This window comes from Agelaius phoeniceus, chromosome Z (genome assembly GCF_051311805.1).
Source record: "Agelaius phoeniceus isolate bAgePho1 chromosome Z, bAgePho1.hap1, whole genome shotgun sequence".
Classification (NCBI taxonomy): domain Eukaryota; kingdom Metazoa; phylum Chordata; class Aves; order Passeriformes; family Icteridae; genus Agelaius; species Agelaius phoeniceus.
In genome coordinates this window covers 23876724-23893854 of record NC_135303.1, presented here as the reverse complement: position 1 = coordinate 23893854, position 17131 = coordinate 23876724, and the positions used below count along the sequence as shown (strand labels likewise).

At 36.9% G+C, this 17131-nt stretch overlaps 1 protein-coding gene across 8 annotated transcripts in view; it reads left to right on the top strand.

Annotated features, from left to right (window-relative positions):
- MCTP1 (multiple C2 and transmembrane domain containing 1) overlaps positions 1 to 17131 on the top strand; it is a 211994-nt gene that overhangs the window by 47465 nt on the left and 147398 nt on the right. For all 8 annotated transcript variants that reach the window (XR_013180129.1, XM_077171985.1, XM_054651867.2 and 5 more), the window contains exons 2-5: positions 6604 to 6718; positions 10311 to 10453; positions 13158 to 13237; positions 13769 to 13874. Coding sequence is in view for 7 of the 8 variants with exons in the window: in XM_077171985.1 (XP_077028100.1) it covers positions 6604 to 6718; positions 10311 to 10453; positions 13158 to 13237; positions 13769 to 13874 (444 nt within the window). In the remaining variant the exon portion in view is untranslated. The remainder of the gene's footprint in view (positions 1 to 6603; positions 6719 to 10310; positions 10454 to 13157; positions 13238 to 13768; positions 13875 to 17131) is intronic.

Genomic DNA, 17131 nt, shown 5'->3' with positions numbered 1-17131 from the left:
ATTTCAGGCGAACATGCAATGCTTTACTCAAATGGATAGACTGAGGTATATTTAACCACAGTTTGTTATTTCTTGGTATAAGTAATGAACTTTTTCAGGTGATTGTTTCAAAAGTGAAGTAATCTACCTGAAATGTGCACATGGATTCTGCAGAAAGGGTTTTTATTTTGTGAACTTTGGCAGAAAATGCACATTTTAAGCACACTTACTCAATGTCACACGTTCATGTGCTGTTTAATTTCTCATAATGAAGTGCTGTGAGATGTGGTTTACCTTTCAAATAACCGATCCCTTATCTATAGTAGGAGGGTTTCGAAATAACCAAATTTACAAAACTTTTTTTAGTGTAACAATACATCATCATTTGTCTTTAGAAACTAAGGAGACAGGCACATTATGAAAATTAAAGAAAAGGAAATCAAAAGACTCACTGTTGTGGGCAGTGTCAACATTGTGTGTATGCTTTAGTGTGGAGTTCTTGGTATAATACATCTTTATCTAAGCATCCATCAGCATCACTCTGGATGGTGTTTCTCAGTCCATACTCATTTGCTTTGCCCTTTTTCTATCATGGAAGAGAAGTAATGAGTGGCTTTGGGACAGGTTCTCAGCATGAGGGCCTAGGAAAATTATGCCTGGAAGTGACTGGATGATGTGGAGTTAAGGAGGTATCAGTCAAAAGGGAGATATCTTTATTCTCCAAACAAACACCTTTGCTTTTTCTCTATGGAAAATAGTGAGGCTCTTTGAAAATGCTTTTAAACGAGAACAGCAATGTATGTGATACTTAAAAATGCATTAATTGTTTTCCAAAGCTGCAGTCAGGGAGATAGCAAATGTCCTAGTTTTGTGAACCCCCTCACAGCAATAACTTGAGTGCTCTGCCTTTCATCTGCAAAGTAAGGGGGAATTACTATGCTGCTTCCACGGTCAAAAATGATGCCTAGAGGGATTAAATGTGATGTGTATGGGCAGTATCTGGTATATGAAGCCACAAAAGTACACAGATCCTTCCAAAACCATTGTTTCTTCCTGAGGAGAGTGATTCTGATATATATTATTTTTTCTTTAGGAGTGATTTAAAAAAATTATTATTACTATCTTATTATCTTTTTTTAGCTTTGAAGTGAATGCCAGAAGGATATTTAACTCCACCATTTTGAAATTATAAACATAGATAAAAGTACAATAAAGGTGTAAGATTGACCAAGGCTAGTGTGCAGGTTTGTGTGATTTCTGAATCCATAAAGCTGAAATGACTGCAAAATATAAAGATACATAGAGATTTTAAGGAAAGACTTTTCACTTTCCATATTCAAGTTTCAAGCTAAATTGAAGCAAGATTTATGTTACTTTCATTCTGAATAGCTGCAGTTTGCAGAAGCAGTCAAATGATATTTGTGCAGAGCCATTGCTACCAGCTGGAGGTGAGCACTAGTGCTGAGCAGTTGCCAGCTCAGAAAGCTAACAGATTTGCAGATGTCTTCATGAGACACTAGGGAAGTTCATCTTAGAAGCAGTTTAGTGTTGTTTTACTGATTGTAATACTATTGCTATATTTACTTGAAAACTAATTCAATATAATTCAAATTCTGATACAATTCCAATGTAAAAGATAACTTTGTCATATAATTTAAATAAAAAACTAATTCTGGATAACCCATGTTATTTAAAATGTGTTTATATGTATTTATATAAATAATTTGGATTATTAATATGGAAAATTGAGGTAGGAATATATTAGTATTGTTTTCTGTAGTGAAAACATGGATGATTTAAGTTTAAATACAATGATTGGAGATTATTCAAGTGAATGTCATATATGGCATTTATGTTGACTTCAAGTATTTTTCTTATTTTGAAATGGAGACCGCTAATTGTTTACATCTTTGATTTGAATGTGACACCTCTCTCTGATTCTTAATTGAATTATCTTTCATCTACCATGTTTGACATCACTTGCTGTGTAATTCTGCACTCTTCAGGCAAGTGAGAGAATTTTTTTGTGTGATAGTGCAAATTTTTCTAGAGGTGACAGAAATGCTAGCTGCCAGAAATTGGAATAGTACTGCATCTGTCTGAGACCTAGTCTTTGGGAAAAATAATTAAAAGGAAATGTGGGAATGATTTTAGCAATTCAATAATTTTGGAAATTTAGGGTCTGATTTTGGCAGGAAAGAAATATGTAATTTTTGTATTTTCAGTTTTTTATTTTAATCTCATTAGACCCTGCTTCTATTTCCCCTTTTACTTTGTGCATGCATCATGTATTTGTGCGTGCGAGTGCATGTGTACTTGAAAAAATGTACTCAGACAAGCCATGTAAGTTCCAGTAATCTTAAAACGAAAATGGTGCAGAACTGCTCAGTCTTCCCTTGTCTTGGAAACTGAGTAATTCTGCAATAATTCTTCTGAAAGTCAGACCTAATTTGTTTCACGATGACTTAAATTTATTATGCTTTTTTTCATTTTTGAAAAAGATCGTATTTGGGATTTTTGAGAGTGTGGGCAACTTGCTTTCTACAAGCACATGTAGAAAGAGGCTTCATGTTTGTTGAGTCATACACAGTATGGCTTGATATGCCTTTGAAAGTAATGGGTTGCTTCACAGAGAAAGACTGAAATGTCCAGGGAATGGTAACAACTTTTATGAGCACTGCAGCATAAATGTAAAGCACATATATAAGCTTATTTTGAAAAATTTAATATTTATGTGCATCTTGGTGTCTTGGACATACTCTTCTCTTAAGGGTTGGAGAGGATGGTAGTTCTAAATGCCAACTGCAGCACTGCCATATGAGGGCAACTAGAAGTGGAAGGCAAAACAATGCATCGAGGAAAGGTAGCTAAGGCCAGCATATACTTTATTTACTATGACATTTCAAATCAATAAAAAATCACAAGATGGATGAGGTTTGCAGGAACCTCTGGAGACAGATCAATCAAACCTCTTGTTCTGAGCAAGATTGCTCGGGACAATGTCAGAGCAGTTTTCAGGTGTCTTCAGAGACACTCCCTGGGCAACTTATTCCAGTTTTTGGCCTGGGTAAAGTGGCTCATTCTTGGTACCAAAATTGGCCAGATAGAAACATAAGTTCTTCTAACACAGTTTTGAGTATTAGAAATCAGGCATTCATCCTCTGAGTGACCAGCATTTTGCTGGTCACTCAGAGGATCCTTCCTGCAATCAAGTGCCTTGAATGTCAGGTAAACAGAGCTTTTAGCATAAACAATGATACATATTCATCACATATCCCTGATTACCTAATGTATATGTATTACTGTATTTTACAAACCACACCCCTTGTCAAAGTCCTTATGTGGTCCTTCTCAGGTCTTTTTTGGTGGTCTTTAATGTCCTGTGTCCTTTTTAAGTGGCTTTTTCTCAACCCCAGCTTTTGAGTTAGCACAGTGTTGTTGGTTTGTATAATTTCTGCTTTGTCAGCCTTGCAGAGCTGAGCTGGCATCCTGCTTACATTTTGCACAACTCCTGTTTGCCTAAGTTACATCCTTTATCTATTTCTCCAATGTTATGCTGTTCTGTTTGACTGTCCTTAATGAGAGTAAAATGCTGTTCTGTTCCACTGTTCTTATCAAGTCTCCCCTTCTCTGGAGAATAAATTCCTTAAGGGAGCTGGTCTAATATCTCTATTTCATTTTGTGTGTATGGCATTACAACAGCTGAATCACAATGCAAACTAAAACACACAGAGCAATTATTATGCTGACAATTACAACATGTATTAAAGTCCAGCTGGGTAACCATGAAGAAGGTTTGATCCAGATTTCTTCAGATCCCCAGGAAGTGTCATCTTGAGCTGTGCATTGTCAAGTTTGTGTTTGTTTCCAGATTTCCTCGACATCTGTAGACACTCTACCATTTTGATCAATATATACAGGGCAACTGGTGTTAATGACAGTGCATACTTCTTGTGATGCCAAGAGAAAATCTAGTCCCATTTGTTTTTGTAAAGTGACATGTGACAATGCAGTAATGACATCTATTGTAATGCAGTAATGCATTGTAATGACATCTATTGTATGATTTTCTGCAATGCAGTAATGACATCTATTGTATGATTTTCTCTATATATTTTATATATTTTTTATATTTTATAGATATATTTTTTTATCTAGAGAAAATTGTCTTAATCCATTATTGTCTTCTCTAATTCACTTACTCCTAGCCAGGCTAAAAACCTCCATACAAAGCTGTAAAATGTTGTCATAGCAGTAGCTTGAGTGCTCTGCTCTTGGTCGCTCAGTTACAGCATTTAAGGTGCATTTTACACTCCAAATAGCTTCTTATCCATAGTCCTGAGGGCACCTGGTCTTTATCAATTATTGTTATGTTAGGGACTAAGGCTTTGAAAGTACAAATGCCTTTCCAGCCCAGGGGCAACACTTTATGAGTTTTATTCCCACATATCCAATAACATCCTATTCCATTTGGTATTGGCCAAGGATGGGTTACTTTGGCCCATATGAAGTGTTTGAGTGCACTGTGAGTGATTTCCAACAGAAGTTCTGATTTCAGTGTCCTATTCCTTTAGGGGGGTTACATTTTTGCACATATATACGATCCTAAGAGATGTTGGTGGGTACTTGCGCACTGACTGGTCTGTCTACTTCTTGGTAAAAGGAGTAACCATATTAATTTCTTCTGGAAGTCGAATTGCTGTAAATGGTTAAATGGTTTCATTAAAAAAACTGTTACACAACCCCATAGAAACAGGTTGGGGCAATATATTCCTTGGATGAAAAGAAGTGTAAAAGTAAGAAAATTACTTCCTTCAGTCCTTGAAAAACTTAGAGTCTAAATCCCTGTGCTGGCAATTCATTGTTTGTAGGTGACCCATTGTGTTTGTAAGAAACAACTGATAAACCCAGAAGGATTTGGCATGATTGCAGTAGTTGCTTTTCAGAGAAGAGAACATAAGAGAGTTTTTAATTTGTGATAAAACAAGGGAGGATAATGACATGGGAGAAAGGCGGAGAGAGCAATGTAGCAGAACTGGCAAGGAAGCTGTGGTTTCTTTCTTGAAAAATAAGTTTGTAATCTTAGTGGAGAAATGGAGAACTTGGTTTTATTTTCTTTTTTTGCTGTACTTTTGCTGTACTGTCTTAGGCTCTGCAAGTGGTGCTGCAGAAGTAAAATTTTATATTAGATTTAAATCAATTAATGTCAGCAAACTCTTGCTCCAAAATCAGGATATGGTGGCAGATGGAAAGAAGAGCAACTTGTTGGAAACTCTTCTGTTTGTTTTTTCTTGGCTGCCAGACATTCTTTGTCCCTCTTTCACTGCTGTGGAACCAGTGCGTGTGCCAGTGTGCATTTTGGCTAGCATTTTATGTGTGGCAGCAAAAGTTAATGTGCTAGGGCTTGGAGTTATGACTCTGAAATAGCAAGAATAAACCAGGTATTGAAATGCCTTTATTTTGTGTCTTCCTTCATGCTTTAGCTTTAGTATTACTTTAAAAAGAAGAAAGGGTTTAGTAGGAAGAAAGAGATGAAACTGGTTTCTTGTTGAAATGGTATAGCACTTGATACGTGTTCTGAGATATTTCCATCATGCAATTTTTTTTTCTTGCAGAGGACCCATAATCACATAATAAAATATTAATAGCTCTACTCTTAAAAGATTTAGCTCCTAGCATGAGCATATGTAAATACAGTGTTCAAAGTGTGAAAGATATTAAGTCCTTGTATCTACTGTGAATGTATAATTGATTTACTTTTTCCAGTCTTAAAAGTGGTGTTCCAAGTGTGTGCTGTAATTGGATCCTACATAGAGAGATATGTTAAAAACTTTTTTGCAAAAGTTTGTGTATACTAAGAAATATAATTACTCTACTTTGTATTTTGGACGGAAATGTGTTTATTGTTCATGAACTCCAGAGGGCTGGAGAGTTTCTTGCATTCTGACTTCCTTTATTGTATTTTCTTAGGACACATTTTATACAAATATCTAATCTAAGAATATTTGCCCTGGCATACAGAACTACAGATGCATTTAATGTCTTTATGGTGATTTTCCTACCTCAGCTTCCCACAAAACTCTGTGGAAAAAACCCACATAGCTTGCAAAGTACTGCAGTAGAGCACAAAATCTTAATTTATGTATGCTTATTCAATGCATATGTTATAACTATTGAATCAACAGAGGATTTGAGGATACTAGTAATGACTAGTCCAAATAATACTATAAGGTCTAGCTTTGTATTTTTCTTACTTATTTTGCTTTAGTGAGCCAGGACTAGATATGAATGTAATTGCAACTGTAATTCTTACCATCAAGTAATTTGGATTGGAAGGGACTTTAAAGACTATCAATATCCAACCCCTCAGTATCAAAGGATTATTTTTCAGCCAGTTTGTTTTTTTGGTTGTTTTGGGGGTTTTTGGTATTTTTTGTTTGTTTGTGTGTTTTGTTTTGTTTTGTTTTGTTTTGTTTTGTTTTGTTGTGTTTTTACAGGAATCTTGGTAATTGTCATACTGATGAAATTTTCATATTGAGCTCCTATCGAACATCAAGGGGCAGATTCCTTTTGAAATGAAACTTTTAGTAACGTTAGTTATTGCATTTTTGTTTCCCTCCCCAGAGAACAAATTCATTTGGAACTAGTAATGCAGATTTCCCACCTGGGGACCCTGGAATGTACCAGTTGGATGTTACTCTAAGAAGAGGACAGAACCTAGCTGCACGGGACCGTGGAGGTAAGTGAGCTGGTGAACACTGCCTTAATAATTGGGAAGTTGCATGTTCATTGGGTAAATTTATATGTGAGTATTAAAATTAAAATGTGCTGGGGAACATAACTAGTGACTGGACAGCAGCTGGATGTGACACCATGCAGTCACATGCTCTGAGCCCAGCCATCCAGACAGTTCTTAACCTCCCAGTGAGGAGGGCATCTGCCTAAACCATGGGCTGCCAGATTCTCCTGGAGAATGCTGTGGGAGACAGTAACAAAGGCTTTGCTGAAATCCAGGTACACAACCTTTCCATCATCCACCAGGTACACAACCTTTCCATCATTCACAGCCTTTCCATCATCCACCAGGCATGTCACTTGGTCATGAAACAAGATCAGGTTGGTCAAACAGAACCTGCCTTTCTTAAACCACTGTTGTCTGGGTTTGATCCTTTGATTGCCCTGTATGTGCTCTTTGATCACACTCAAGAGAATCTGCTCCATGACCTGCCAAGGTACTGAGGTCAGGCTGACAGGCCTGTAGTTCCCTGGATCCACTTTCCAGCCCTTTCTATGTATGGGCAGCATGTTGGCTAATCCCCACTCATCTGGGACCTGATGATTAATAAATGATAGAGGGCAACTTGGTGAGCTCTTCCACCAGCTCCCTCAGTACTCCTGGGTAAATCCAATCCGGTCCCATAGACTTGTGACTGCCCAAATGGCTTCACAAATCACTAATTCCTCTTGCATTACGGGATGTTTATTCTCACCCCTGTCTACCAGCTCAAGGTCTAGTTTCCCTGAGAATAATTGGTCTTACTGGTCTTATTGTTACAGACTAAGGCAAAGAAGGCATTAAGTATCTCAGCCTTTTTCTCATCCTTGGTAACAGTGTTTCCCCCTGCATTCAAAAAAGGATGGAGGTTTGACTTGGCCCTCCTTTTGTTGTTAATATATTTATAAAAACACTTAATTTTCTTTCACAGCAGTGGACAGATTGAGTTTGAGCTTTTTTCTCTCTAATTTTCTCTTTACATGACCTAATGACATCCTTTTACTCTTTCTTAGTTGCCTGCCCTTTCTTACAAAGGTCATAAACCCCCTTTTTTTTTCCCTGAGTTCCAGCAAAAGTTTCCTGTTGACAAGGCTCCCCTGACAGCTCATGTCTCAGCACATAGGGACATTTAACTTATGTATCTATAAGATTTTCTTCTTAAACTATGTCCAGCCTTCCTGGACCTCTTTATTTCCCAGCAGACTCTCTGAACCAATTCCAGAACAGGCCGAAGTCCACCCTCCAGAAGTCCAAGGCAGAGTTTCGTTCCTTACTTCACCAAGAATTAAAAACCCTATCACTATGCCCAAGATGGGCATTCTGACCACCACATCTCTCACCAATCCCTTCTCTACTCACAAAGAGCAGATCTAGTGAAATCTCAGCCCTGGTAGGCTCCCTTGCCAGCTGTGACAGGAAATTCCACACACTCCAAGAATCTCCTAGACTGCTTCCTCTCTACTGTGTTGAGTTTCCAGCAGACATCCAGCCAGTTAAAATCTGCCACAAGAGCAAGAACTAGCAATTGGGAAATGTCAGCCAGCCACCTATACAATGCTTCATCCACCTCCTCATCATGGTTGAGTGGTCTGTAGGAGACTCTCACAAGGATGTCTGCCTTGTTGGCTGCCCCTGAATCTTGAGCACTCAAACTTAGCCATGACTATCCTTGAGCTGTTTACACTGAAACACTCCGTGATACACAGAGCCACCCTATCACCTCTTCTTCCTCGCCTGACCCTTCTGAAGAGCTTCTAAACAGCCACAGCAGCACTCCAGTCAAACAAGTCATTCTACCATGTTTCTGTAATGGTGACTTGTCTCACAGCTTTTCTACTGCAGAATAACCTCCAGTTCCTCCTGTTTGTTATCCCTACTGGGGTCATCTGCTTTAGCTATGTTATCAATTTCAACCCTGACACTGGCGTGAGCCCTGCTGGGCTCATCTTTAGTGAGTGAGGCCTTATCCCCTTCTCCCTTCAAACCTAGTTTACAGCACTCTCAATCACCCCTTCCAACTCACAAGCTAGAACCATTTTTCCTCTTTTAGATGTTCCAAGGCTGTCAGCAAAAGACTGATTTTTCCCTCTCTTGTCTTCCAACTCAATGCCACTCCCACCTTAACCATGCAGAAGTTCCTGGTACAGTCAAGGGATGCTTCATTGCCAAACTGTCTGCATGAAGTCAAGACCTAAGAGAATTCCTGAGGTTGTAGAGTGGTTCCAAGGAGCAGGGCAGTGGACACACCATAACGTAGTGTCCATACACAGGATTAATTTAAATACATGATCCTTGACTTCAAAATCATCACCACTGCTTGAATACCCAAGGAACAAGTCAGTTGTGCTAGACAAAATATTTTTGTGCCACTGAAATTCTGCCCCAGGAATTACAGGTGGGAATGAATGTAACACAAGAGACGACCGTTTTCCACTGTTGTAGTTTTTTGAAACAACGAGACATTAACTTCAGGTAGAGAGTACTGACATCTTGTGGCTGGATGAAATAATGCAAAGAATGCTGCTCATAACCATTGTAATTTATGTTTAGAAGAGCATGTTGCAGTTTTAAGAAAAGCTATTTCTTTTGGATGTATTTTCCAGTGGATACGAATGCAGAGTTCTAAAATCTGCTGGTCCCTTAAAAAGCCCTAAAAGTTAAAGGAAAAAAAGAAGCCTTGTCTTACAATTTGCTGCTGTTAATGAAGATGCAGTTGTGACTGAAGCTGGAGTTACTGTTTATTTTAAGATAATCTTCAGTCAATTAGTCTCACATGCACTCCTGGATGACTGCAAGTCTCTGTGCCCACCGACCCTGAGACTCCTCCTCTCACAGGTGGTTCTGTCCTTGTGATACTTCCACATGCATTCCAATGCATATGGCATTCATATGGCATATTTAACATTTTATTATACCCAGCAGGGTTGTTTTTCTGATCACAATTGTTAATCAGTTGTTTGAAGAGGCTTTGTGCAGTGCTCTCTGGTGAGTAGGTGATTGTTTCAGAAGGCATGTTGAGGGCATGGTGGACAGACTTTAGAGTTAATTTTCTCATTGTGAGTGCTGTAGGAAGTGAGTCTATATGGAAAAGAAAAGCTTGGACACAATAAAGTCATTGAAGACTTACACTGGTGGCGTCGGTGGAGTATGTGCCTTTTCAAAGGCACAGCATAATAATTTACTGCTTTTACAGGAGAAATTTTAACTTTATAATCTAATTTTTGTTGCATTAATATAATATACTAGCCCTAGTATAGGACATAGTTCTGTTAACTAAAACAAATACTGCCAGTATTTCATTATGACTTTGAGAATGGATTGCGAACAACAGAAAGTGATGCAAGTGCACATTTTATGTTAATGAAGTCAATTAACTGAGTGTTGACATCCTGGAAAGTAATAGATTGTGGCAATAAACTATTCTTTTCATCTGATGCAGTTTTGAATTTGACTATCTATAGAAATTACATTTAGTTCTGTTTGAAGTAATTTAGTCTCCATTTCCTTTCTGTATTACAAAGACAGAATTAACAGCATATGTATATATCTTTACCAGGAACAAGTGATCCATATGTCAAGTTCAAACTTGGAGGAAAAGAAGTATTTAGAAGTAAAACAGTACACAAGAACCTCAATCCTGTCTGGGAAGAAAAGGCTTATATTCTTATAGATAACCTAAGAGAACCATTGTATATAAAGGTAAGACACCAGCTTACATATGTCTGATAAATTAGAATGGAAGAATTATTGGAAGAATTCAGCTTTGCGATTTTCTGTATACTGGAAAATTTATTGTGCAATAGTGAAGATTACAGACTAGTTAGAGTGAAAATTATTTAAGTTTTGTCTGTAGAATGAAGATGTCAATATTTTTAAAAGTGGCAAATACAGGCATTTTTGTTTACTTCAGGTCATAATTGTTTTATATTTCTTTAGTGTGATTTTAGCAGAAGAACAGAGAAAATAAACTGTATTTCATGACCCATTTCATTTATGGAAATATCACTGCATAATGATGATATAAACCATAATCTGTCCCATTAAAAGCAATTCAATGTTGAGGTCAGTTTTTGAGAATTTATTGGGATGTGTACCTGATTCTCCAAAGTTTTCTAGTTTTTCTGTTTGTATGGAACACAGTGAGTTTGCTATATTTCATACCATTTTCTGCTCTTACAATTTTTACATTGTAGCTCTCCCTAGTAAATCGCAGGTGAGGATGATTTTGTTGTATTAGAGGCACCAATTATTCTGAAGTATCAGATTGCTTGAGTTTAGATCAAAAAGTGGCCAGCAATGTCCTGACTAATAAGCAGCAGAGCCACTGGTATTTCTTAGATGTTGGTATTGAAATGAAAACCAGAAAAACTGGGATGATTGTTTTATGCCCACGGAAGAGAAAGGTGCTTTTCTGGCCCTGGTAGTTTATGGTGATGCAAAAGTAATTCTTAGTTGAGTAAAACAAAGTGGATAAAAATTATTTTCCCAAAAATGTATTTAGAAAATCTGTAGTCCTACGATTCAAAATAAAACATGCATACATTGAAAATACTTTGGGAAGTATGGAAACTTGGCTTACCTATATAATTCTCTTAGTTGATCTGAAATTACATGATGTTTTAGATCAGTATCAGTCTTAATCTAAAATTCATGACAGAATTTTAAACTGAAATGCCAAATTGTAGATTTTTTTTTTTTGTAGAGCAATGACACTTAAACATCTTTTAAGTATTAATCAGTATTACGTTTCATGCTGCTCACATAAAGTGCATAGTTACTAGAAAAGTTTAAAAGCTAAACAGAATCCTCAAATGGCATTTTCATGCCTTTATTATGTTCAGTGACTCATAAGGAATGAAGAGGTGAAAGAGAGAAGAAGATGCAAAGACTTGCAATGTAGCCACCTGTTTTGGTTTATTTATGCCAAGTATCAGCCCTGCAGTAGGGTGTGTATTTTTTTCCCCTAGGAAAAGTGTGTCAAGTGGTATGTCTGTCGTGCTTGCACTCTAAACACAGTGTGTGAAGTAATTTAGGTTTTACAGCTCATTCAGATATTTTAAGACATGATTGAATTTTACTAAGCTAAAAATACTTGGTATTTTTACCATGATAATTTGTAGAGAGAGAGAGAGAAAACAATTTTGACATTGCACCATGAACTGAGATTTCATATTATGTTTTCTTTTCCCACTGGAATGACTAACAGATATAGAAAATGCAAGGGTGAATACTCAGGTAGATTGATGCATATGAGAGACTTGTGCTCACATACTTGTATCCAACCTATTGAGTTGTGCAGCTGTGCTGTAGCCTTTGGTCTAAAGGATTTCTGTTACTACTGTCTTAACCCTGTCCATATTAACTTATTTGTAGAAGATGAACTGTTTTGCGTTCTGGAATAGCTTCTGTAGTACAATAGTAGAAGTACTTATATTACAGTTGAAGACCTTGAACCTAGTCCTGTCATATTCTCTATTTTCTCCTTTCTCCTTAAAACATCTCACTCTTACTTAGATGAAGATATGCTCTCAGAATACCTCATATTTACCCAAAAAAGTTAATTTACCTTAAAAGTTGACTTTGATAATTGATCTTTTCCCTTTTTTTGGATTTTTTAAAATTTGTGTTGCATCTTTTCTTTGTTGCTGTCCATCTTTTTTGGTTTTTTTTCCCTGCAATAGCTGCCTCTGGATTATTTGCTTTCCTTTCTTCAGACTTAGGAAGTTATAACCCATCTCAAGGAATACCTTCTGATGTACTGGCCAGATTCATGTCTGGATGTCAGTAAATTTATCAAGGTATTGTCTCTTTTAGGTAGCAAATTAGGAGGCAGACTTCTCCTTGTAAAGTATTAATTGTCATTGTTTCCTTACACATACCCCTTCAGTTTTAATCTTAGATTATAATGTTTCTAACCCTTGAAAATTACATAGCCTTCAAAATGGACAATTACATTATTTCAAATACTGATGCAAGCGTTATAATAAAAGTAAAAGCACTTTTCATAACCATATCCTACCCTCCTGCTTCCACTTTGCAGGATTCATAAAGGAAACAATGTATAAGAAATCAGTGATTCTGCTTAACTTTATTAATTGTTTTGATCTTCCTTCTTTCAGTGCCTATGTTTATAAAAATATTTATTTTGTTTTTATAAAATTGCTGTCGTTCACACGTGAACTATACACTAGTGTCTATGATTCAGTCTGATTTATAAACAAGCAGTTTCAGACTTGATTTTCTGGCCAGAAAGTTTCAAGTTACTTTCAGGTAGTCCTGACTCAACAAGTGAGAGGCATGAAGCTACAGCTCTGGAAAAAGAGTTTCAAGAATGATTCATAGTCAGAAAAGCTCTAAAGAAAGAAATATTTCAATTACTAAAAAATGGTTTTGTGCATCATAGGTATTTGATTATGACTTTGGACTTCAAGATGACTTCATTGGCTCGGCATTTTTGGATCTCACATCATTGGAATTAAACAGGTATGGCACGAACAAGCCTATGGAATAGTTATATATTTTTATCTGCTAATATCGTGTTTGTGGAGTTGTAAGTAAAACATTATGCTAGAAAATAATTACAGAAACCTACACAGCATAAAACTAACTAAAGAAAACCACTTATTTTTAAGAAATTATGGTATTATGAATGTTAGCTGATTATGCACATTTTTACAGTGTCTATGGAGAGGTTCGCTTTACAACCACGTTAATCTTGTTTTCTTCCTAGCTTCATTCACAGCATTACCCCCTAATGTTTGAAATTTTTTGGTGTTTTTAACCCAATGATGTTACATTTTTTATTTAATTACTTCAGTACATGTAATACAGTACTTAATGCAGAGTAAAAGTATTTAGTATTTTTTATGAGCATTCAGCAGAAATAGTGCAAATTTGTGCCACTGTTTTCTAAGTAGCTATATATTAATTCAGATGCCTTCAATTCTTATGATTGAGAAATTTCATTATCTGAGAGTCTGAAATCCAAGTTAATGTGTAGGTTTTGTCTCCTAGGCAAACAGATGTTACTTTGAGTCTGAAGGATCCTCATTACCCTGATCATGATCTGGGAAGTATATTCTTGTCAGTCCTGTTGGCTCCAGGAGACCAGCGAGAAGTGGTAATTTTATGTATTTTAATAAATGTCATCACTCCTGTGATTGATCTCTGGTTGGATGACATCAAGCACAAGAGTAAATATCAAATTATAAGATTAATTTGACTTTTCTAATTCTTTAGATAACACTGAGAGATGTTTCTGGTATAGTATAGCATATTTCACCTGAGTTGAATCCTCCCTTATATAGTTAATAAGAAGGGATTCAGATGGATCAGGTAAAGTCAGTTGTAGGTGAATAGTGGTGATTAATATGGAGAAACATCAGTAAAGCATTGGTTAAAGAATTTTGGACCTAGTCTGCTATTTCTAGATAAGAGTATTTGTATCCTATTCCATATGAAAAATAAAGTTGAAAAAGGTGGTGTTTCTGCTTTTTGGCAACTAATGTTAAAGGATTATTTGATGCTTTTCAATTTTTTGAATTTACCTTTCAATTACAAAATTGTATAATTTTCTAAGTTTATTGTAATTCTTTCATCTTACTTTTCTGAGCTGCATAGTTGTAAGTGAAAATAGTTTCCAGGTTTCTAGATACTCTTAGTTGTGACAAACTCCTTCTATTATAATTGCCTTGGTTTGAAAAGACAGATGTCTGCTAAGGAAGGCAGGAGTCTCCCTTGAAATGAAAAATGCAAACCCCCTCCCTCTGAATTATTATAATTTTGAAATTAAGGGGGCTCTCAGGCAAAGATATGGGAGTAGGAATAACAGTTCTTTATTAGAAAAAAAAAAAAAAAAAGAAAATATTAAAAAAAAATGCAGGAATACAAGACAACACCGACAGAGTCAGAGTACAACCTGACACCCTGTGGATCAGGGTGTTGGTAGCAGTCTGATTAAATGGTGGCTGCAGTCCTCCTGGAGTGACAGCTGTGGTTCTGTTGAAGCAGTGATCCTGTAGAAGGGTGTAGTTTTCTTCTGAAGGTCCAGTGGTGGTGTAGATGGGCCTGGTCTTCTTCTGGGAATCCAGTGGAAAAGAAACTTGCTCCTCTGGGAATCCAGAGGGAAAAGGCTGCCTGTGGTGTTCGAAATCTCAGATTCTATCCAGGTAGGAATTGGCTCCTCCCTCTGGGCAGAGCATCTCCCAGTGGGATGATGTAATTTTATCAGTCATGGAGTGACACTCAATGGCCCATGAACAGAAGATATCTCCCCTGAGGGAGGATGGGTTGTGGAAGAGATAAAGAAAATTGCCCCACCTGGTTTTAACAGGTGGCCCAATTAACAGAAGATAACTGACCCACCTCTAACAGATGGCAATAGAATACACAGCCCCAGCCACATCTTGCATTTTCCAACCTAAGACAATAATTTACTAGCATTTGTGGCTTTTCATGAGCAGTAGAACTATGGCAGAAATAGAAGAGATTATTCTCACTATGAGAGGTTGTAAAATAATATGGATTCCTTTGGCCTCAGCTAGGCTGTAGGGAAGCATTTGGACCTTGCAGCTAAATTTTGCTTTAAACATGCTGTTTTCGATTAAAGGAGAAGACTCCACTAAGCAATGGAACCAGTGAAATTGGAGCAGTGTTTTGTTGGATTTTTTATGCCAGTCTCTTTCCCACACCGTGAGCCACTACTGTGCAGCCACAAAACTCAGTTTACTCGCGAACTTTGTCCAGGCACTTGAACACAGAGACACATGCACTCAACCCTCTCCTGCACCTGTAACACAGCCTAATTTTCAGAACCTTCCAGGAAGAAGACTGTTCTTCATGCTCAGAACTTATGCAGGAGGTATTGGGGCATTTACCAGAAGAGTCAGGGTTATAACACCCAGTTTTTGCGGGCCTCCACCTCTGATGGACTGTACATCACAACCATGGGCCACGATCACCCACACATCACTGAAGCCATGGGTGGTGGTATCTTTCTTCTAGTATTTCTTTTTCTTTCTTTTTCTCTTTTGAATTTTCCACTCTTAAGATGATCATACACTCTAAGACACCTAGAGATGCCTTTTCCAATGTTACACTTTTTTTCCCCCTCCAGTTATGGTTTTTAAAGCACTTATTCTAATAAAATTTTTTATTACATTGCTTATTTAACATTGTTTTGGTTTATCCACCCCTAAGGATCCATTAACAATGAACTTGTTTGCCCTGCCTCAGGAACGGGTTGCAGCAGAGACCAAGAAAAAGCATTACTCTGATGAAAATGTCCATGGATATGGTCAGCTGCATGGTTTTTGTAAGAACATATATGTTTCTGTATGCTCCAGTGTGAGACATCCTGTTGCACAGGAGTATTGGCAGATTCTACTAGTGTTCTTTTTACACTTTTCTCTCAGCTAGTATGAACTAGCCTAGTAAGTCAGTTACTGGAGATAGGTGTCTGGTATGTAGTAATGCAAAGATGTAGAATTTTGGAAATTACTTTATCCTCTGTTAATTTTCCTCATGGCATTCTGTTAGCACTTAATAAAAATAATGAAATGTGGTGGTAATGGGCATCTAGCTTATATAAGGAGTGTATTTTCCTTTTTTTGTTAGCAATATGTTTGTCCATGCAGCTCAGAATTCTATCTTACAAATTTAGACCACAAGAGTATTTTTTACTTAAATTAAGAAATTAATTTAATTTTAGATTTTTTTTTTTTATTTGGGTAAGACCAATCTGGTCTGAGTCGGTGGCACTTGCCCTGTTTTTCCAAGTTTCTTTGACACTATCCTGCCATAATCCTCAATCATGCAACACAGAAACGCTGTATTTTTATGTGGTATAACATTATGTGGACAGCACAGGGTTCCTTTCTTCATCATACAGAGAGGGTAGCTACTGTGCTGCCTCCTGTTGTCTGCTAGTATACCAAGTGTTCCAGAAGTTTAGAGGTGAGAAAGTGAAATGAAGACACTACAGTGTAACATGTTTTTCATATGGGTGTTCATAAATTAGCAACTGAATGTTGAAAGTATTGGGAGACTGTAGCATTTCTGGTTAGCAAATTTTTTGATGTCCAACTGACCGGTTATAATAGGATGAAGAATTTGGTTTATGTTATTACACATTTCATTATTAGATTTTTTAATTTAACTCAAGTCACCAAATTTTCTTCCCATTTAAACTATTATATAGAACTTCAGTCTGAAAATGCCCAAGATTCCAATTAAGAATCAAATGCCTAATCTGAAGCTTAGTATTTATTGGAAACCAGTCTTCCCAAGATATGGATCACAGAGCAGTTCTGGTGAAGTTGCAATAAAATCAGAGAATTTTGTCACAATGCAGGGAAGATGACCTACAAAATTAATATA